This window comes from Tauraco erythrolophus, chromosome Z (assembly GCF_009769465.1).
Source record: "Tauraco erythrolophus isolate bTauEry1 chromosome Z, bTauEry1.pri, whole genome shotgun sequence".
In the NCBI taxonomy this organism is placed as follows: domain Eukaryota; kingdom Metazoa; phylum Chordata; class Aves; order Musophagiformes; family Musophagidae; genus Tauraco; species Tauraco erythrolophus.
The window spans coordinates 41,820,440-41,826,999 of record NC_141496.1 but is presented as its reverse complement, the minus strand read 5'-3'; the positions used below and the strand labels follow the sequence as shown (position 1 = coordinate 41,826,999).

Sequence of the window (6,560 nt, the reverse complement as noted above, 5' to 3'; positions counted from 1 at the left end):
TTGGTAGGTAACAGAGGGGTGGGAAAAGAAAAAGAATCAGTGAACAGTTGCAAAAACAAAGGGTTTCACACCTTCCAAGCACTACATCAGGAATAGCTTTCACGTGCACAACCCTGAAGAGCAACTTTCTGCTGTTTTTCTCCATCCAGGCAAGCACTTCTTGTGTCAGCTGCAGCGGGCTGAAACGTGCCTTGCAAACTCCCTTCTGCCAGCTGTTCCGTGCACTGCAGCCTGCAGCACAACTGCATGTGTGCCGCCAGTTCATTCCAGGACACGTTCTGCTCTGTTCTCATTGCTCATTCTAGTCCAAGGTAAGGTTACCAGAGTGCAAGTGACATCTCTCTGATCTCCTCCCCTGACCCTGTGCCGATCAGCAACAGACAAGGCACTGTTTGTCCCCACTTCTTAATATCCTGAACCAGCACCATCTGTTCCACATGCAAGACGGAGTCGTAGCAGCCATTTACCCCTCAGCTAGACAGCTTAGTGGTCATGGACGACATTTGGAGACTGATACTCTTGACACATTGCGACTTGCACGACAAATTGGTTCACTTACTTGATGGAACTCTTCAAGGAAAAATATATTATTCTTACTAGGGAAAAAGTCTCTGGTCCTCTCTGAGTAACAGCCTGATTTTTATGAAATGTTGACCTCCTCAGCTCTTGGCAAAGGGCTGTGGGTTTTTTTTTTTAGTTTATGAATTTGTGGCATTGATTCTGCCTCATTTTGATTGCCAGTAATTTTACCTCCTTCATTTTCTCATCATTGTAACTGATGTGATCTCTTGAAATAGATTTTATTTATTTTTACGAGTCCTATTACTTTCTTCTTAATTTATCAATTGCTGTGCTAAATAAAAATCACACAAATATAGAGATATTAAATTTATATAAAGGCATGCCATTACTATATCAGTTTGATAAAATCATAGAACTGTCCAATAAACATAATACACTTGTGCATAAACAGCAATATATGCACTAAAATGGCAAACATGAACATTCATGTAACGCATATGTGCCAAAGGTAGAGGAAAATATCTATGCAATCAAAGCAATAGATATCATTTATTATTCTCAAATATTAAAAGCAATTCAATATACAGAATACCAAGTGCAGTCATTCATGATGATTAAATTGTGTAAACATATGTCCATGCACACGTGCCTGATTTAGGTTAGATATAAGAAAGAAATTCTTTACATTGAGGGTGGTGAGGTACTGGAACAGGTTGCCCAGAGAAGTTGTGGATGCCCCATCCCTGGAAGTGTTGAAGGCCAGGTTGGATGAGGCTTTGGACAACCTGGTGTAGTGGAGGATTTCCCTGCCCATGGCAGGGGGGTTAGAACTAGATGATCTTTGAGGTCCCTTCCACCCCTAACCATTCCATGATTCTATGATCTTAACCCTCGTACCATCAAAACTATGACATGCTTTCATCAGCTGTATAATTCATTTTCCATTGACTCATAATGACATTTCCTGATTCTTCAGAAAACATGCTGCCACCTAATACACACTTAGAGATTCAACCTTTCACCATTAGCAAGAGACTGATGTTCCCCACAGGCAACAAAGAGGGACTGGAATTTGTGCCGAGATTACATGTCGGTTACATGTCAGTCAATTCCAAAAGTGGAGCCCACAGAGCCACATTTAGATGTATTGCAACAGTTGTTCACAGCTCTGTACGGACTTGTGGTTTTTGTTTGTGGCTTGCTTTTTAAATGGCATGCAGAAATTGCTCACCTCCACTACCCAAAATTGTGTAAACTTATGTCCATGCACACGTGCCTGATATAGCTCGCCAATCCAAACATGTCCCTCTGCTTCTGTGCTGTCAAAGCTGGGACCAGAAGTGGCCAGGTTGGGACTTTCCCAATGGGGAAAAAAGTAAAAAGGGCTGAGTTGTTTCTTTTGGTAGGAGGCTGGACTGGAGAAACGGAAGTCGAAGGGCACCTGACGGGGCTGAATGGCAGACACAGCCTGGGCCTTGGTGACTGGCATGAAACAGCAAAGGTGAGAAGAAGATGCAGGTGAGGAGAAGGAGCGGAAAGTGGTGCTGCAGTAGCCCCAGATGTGAGCGCAGAGGCGGGAGTGCCACGGGGGCAGATGTGATGTCACCGCGTGATGGAGAGTGATTATACCTGGTGGCGGATTGTGACGTCATTGAGCGATGGACTGCGACCTGGCGTGCCTGGCTGCGTATCCTGGGGCACCGGCAGAGCCTGGCCCAGTCTGGCTCGTGCCTGGCCTCCTGGCAGACGTGCCTGCGAGGTCTGGAGCGTGGAGCGAGGCTTCTCCTGGTGCTGGGTAGTGCTCTGGGGGCTGCTGTCTGCAGCTCTCAGTGCCCGTCCCGGAGCCATTCCTTGTGTCTCCCCGGCCCTGCCTGGAGCAGGCAGCCGGGCACCGCAGGGTGTGCTGGCAGCAGCGCAGGTGAGCTGTGCGGGGAAACGTCCCCCGAGGTGGCCATGGGGCAGGCAGTGGGGCTCGGGGAGCTGGGAGGTTGTCCTTCTGGAGGGACCTGGGCATTTCTTCCCTCCCTGGGACAGCAAGTGACCATGGTGCCTCTCTCTCTTGCAGTGCACAACACCTTTTGCAGCAGGGCACGAGCGAGGGAGGGCGGCTCCTCATCGTCAGCTCTTCCCAACCCTCTGTCGGGCACAAACATGGCAACTGACGCAGAGTGGATCTGCCCCATCTGCCAGGATGCTCGGGATCACGTCGCTTATGTGCTGCCCTGTGGCCACCAGTTCTGCCTGGGCTGCATCCTGCGTTGGGCAAAGATGAAACCACAGTGCCCTCTCTGCCGAAGACGGATGCAGACTATCAGGTTTCCTATGTCGGAAGAAGATGACTGTCAAGACTATATCGTCCTCAGAGTCCCTAATGAGTCACCAGATGACAGAAGCCAGGAAGGCAGAACTCCCAGCCACCCGGCTGAGAACAGCCCTCACACCCCAGTGGTGTCCCCTCCATCCTCTCCACACGGGATGCTGTCCCCAGCTCAGGAGGAGGCATCAGGGACAGACGCCAGGGCAACCGTTGGTGGCCTCCTGCCCGAGGTCTGGGCAGATCTTTTTCAAAGGGAACAGCATCTCCTCGATCCCGTGCTGCCTTGGCTGCGCCAGGAGCTGGAGGCAATATATGGGGCGCGCTGGTGGGTGGCAAATAGTGCAGAGCACATCATCCTGCACTGCCTGTGCCTCTGTGGTCCGGACGAGGAACTCTTGGTCCAGAGACTGCAGGAGTGCCTTGAGGAACACACAGCACCACTGACACATGGCATTATTGACATCATTGTGCGCCAGTGCAGCGAGGAGGCCCAGAGGCTGCTGCGCTCCCACGCTGCCAGGGACGAGGATGAGAGCCGTGCGGCCAGCTCTAGCTCCAGCAGCTCCAGCGGCACCAACTCCCGGGTGGGGTCTCCTACCCCCAACTTGGCTTCCTCCAGAAGCCCTTCAAGCGCCGACATTGAGGAGGACACTGGCATGTCGGAGACCACGCCATCTGTGCCTGTCCCTGCAGAGCAGGAGCAGCTCCAGGAGGAGCTGGGGGAGGCGGCAGCAGGACCCTCTGCCCAGGGCTGCAGCCGCAGATCCTCTGCTCCCGGTCAGGACAGGGACCGCTCACCTGAGGAGCCCCGGCGCCCCCCAAAGCGGAGGTCCTCCAGCCCCCGGGACTCTCCCCCACCCTGCAAGAAGCCGCCCCACCACCAGCACTAGCAGGCCTCCAACTTCTATCAATTGAAAAAAAAAGAAATAAATTCTGATTTCCCTGACACAGTCTCCTGGTGCTGCTTTCTCTCCCTTCTCCTGCTGCCCTTCCATGCCCCCCACTCCCCACCATCAACCAAGGGCCCCCGGAGCCCTGGAGCTATGTGGGCAGCACCTCCTCAAGGAGAAAATCCTGCTGCAGACACAGCCGTGGAAGAGGTTCCGAAAAAGCACCAGGGTGATGCTTACAGAGGAGTTAGGAGTGACGGATTGACCCGGCCTTCCTCAAGTTCTGTTGAAAAAATACCTAGATTCATTTTGGTTTATTTACACGTACACTACCTTTCTGTTTTGTTGACTTGGGAGAGGGGAGGAATACCCAAGCAGGAGACTGAAACACCTCATAGAAGCAGTGAGCTGTGAGGAAGAGTCAACTTTTAAGATTTTGTAGCTTTAAGCCTTAGTTTTATGCAGAGTGGCTGATCTCAAATCATTAGACACGCTCCATTGCAGGAAACCAGCAACTAATCTGCCAGTGTACAGGACATCCAGAGATGACCTCAGAAATGGAAGTCTCCCTTTCATTACCAACTGCCTGGCAGAAACCTCTCCCCCTGTGCCTATGCTTTCCAGCAGCACAGAGACATGTTTGGTATAATGTCATGCTATTTAGGTTAGCAATTCCCCAAAGGAGGCAATGATATAGATCAGGTCACTGTGGAAACTCACCAAGGGAAGAACGATAAAAATCAGAGCGGGCGTGTTTTCTTCTCCTGCTGCTGCTATGGAGCTGGAAAAGCAATCTCAAAAGGCAGCTACCCTAGGAGGTATCATTGTGAAACAACAAAGACGCAGTTGCTACATGGCAAGAGAAAACCTTTAAGCAGGTCAGCAACCCAGCCTAGGAGGCAGGCATGGCAGAGTGAAAAATAAAAACTAAGTGAGGAAGCCTTGCAGCTGACCACATGAAAGGGCACACTCAAGAGAATTAGACCCAGAAGAATCACTCTGCCACGATTCTGATCCAATCTGTGGAAGATCAACTGTAAGAAAACATTTGTTTTCCCAGCCAAGCCCTGCTTCATCTGACAGTATAGTAAGAATAACAAAAAGGCCTGTCTGAAACTCACTGCCAGAATAGCAACACACAAAATGATGTCCTTTATCTCGCTTTTCATAGTGACTTTCCTACTGCATTCAAACTTCCTACAGGCATGCAAGATCCCATATGCTAGAAAACCATTGGGTGTCAACAGCAAAGGAAAGAAAATGAATCACTCAATTTTAACATAAACATGTTGGGATTATCCCGCATCACCTACTGTGCATTGCATCCCATGTCACCTACAGCAGCATTACCCTCTTTGCTCTTTCTGACTCTGTTCTTCAGGAGTTTTTATCTGGCTCCTTTCAAATTCCTTCTCATTTTCACCACAGCTCAAGAAGGAAGATGCTACAGTATCAATGACTCCAAAGTTTTCCTCAAGTATTTATTTCTTTCTCTGAGTAGCCATCACCCACACAATCTAGGAATATCTTCATAGTACAGGGGAAAAAAAAAAAAGAAAGAATCAAAAGAAGACAGTTCAATGTAGTAAGTCTTTAAAACTCTGTCCTTCTGCTGAAGTTTACAAGCGTACAGAAAAAAAGGAATACAGCAGTTGGCTTTGTTTCTAGAGCTTGCTATAAAGTGAAGTTCTGTTCTAGGAAAAGAGCCTGTTCAAAACAGAGATGGTTACTGTTTTCTTATGTAACGGACCCCTGAGGGACGCCACTCGTGACCGGTCTCCACTTGGACATCGAGCCGTTGACCACTACTCTCTGAGTGCGGCCATTGAGCCAATTCCTTATCCACCGAGTGGTCCATCCATCAAACCCATGCCTCTCTAGTTTAAAGAGGAGAATGTCGTGCGGGACAGTGTCAAAAGCTTTGCACAAGTCTGTTGCTGTATGTCGCTGTTGAGACGGACACGACATACACAGGTTCAAGCAGTATTGATTTATTATATAATTAATTAATCCCCCCTTGCAAGTTCCAGCACGCCTTTATACTAATTCTAACAGTGCACGCGACATAAGCAATTAGGTGGTTGGTTCACTACAGCTGTTCACGCGCCTTAGCCTAATACATGATTGATGATCACGCACTCTACATAACTTAAGCCAAATTCATTACATCACACAATTAGTGCAAAAACACAGTCCAGTCTCTTATCATACAGTTCCTCTTTATCTTACGGCTCCCTGGCTCTCCCAGGCACCTGCAAGTTGTTTTCCACTTCTGTTCAGGGAGTTTTCAGATCTGCAGGGGTACACAGCAATTTCTCCAAGGCCAGTTTCTTCATCTTCTGTCCTGGGATCCGCGGACCAGCCGTAGTTCCCACAATTCCCCCTTTTTGTATTTGTGCTAAAAGAAATTGCTCTGACAGCTTGCTGCAGGGCCCTTTGCAGCAAACTGTCCAGACAGGGCAATATTAATAACACAACTACAACAACTATCAGAATCAGCAACCTTGTTTTTAGCAATGATAACAACCAGCTGGGCAATCCCCATCCTCTGAACAATTTATTCAGCCAGTCCCATACAAAACCACTTCCCTCAAAATCTTCACATCTATCTTCTTGCACTAACAATAAAAGACAAACAATTGCAGCTCTATTTTGCAGTGTAGCATGCCTAACACTATCAGCATCAGTTAATAAATCACTCAATGCTATTGACGTAGCGTTGGCTTGCTTACTCAGCCAACGTCCATCCTTCAACGAGATCAGCTTTCCACCACAGGCCGGACACAACGAGCAGGAACCCACCGGGGACCACCATCTGTCGAGACACAAGC

At 48.7% G+C, this 6,560-nt stretch overlaps 1 protein-coding gene across 1 annotated transcript; it reads left to right on the top strand.

Annotated features, from left to right (window-relative positions):
* The first annotated feature begins 2,673 nt into the window (after positions 1–2,673).
* On the top strand, positions 2,674–3,729 carry LOC147526375 (E3 ubiquitin-protein ligase Topors-like). Its single transcript, XM_086629925.1, has one exon. It carries the CDS (start codon positions 2,674–2,676, stop codon positions 3,727–3,729), a length of 1,056 nt encoding a protein of 351 aa, XP_086486051.1.
* The last annotated feature ends 2,831 nt before the right edge of the window (positions 3,730–6,560 follow it).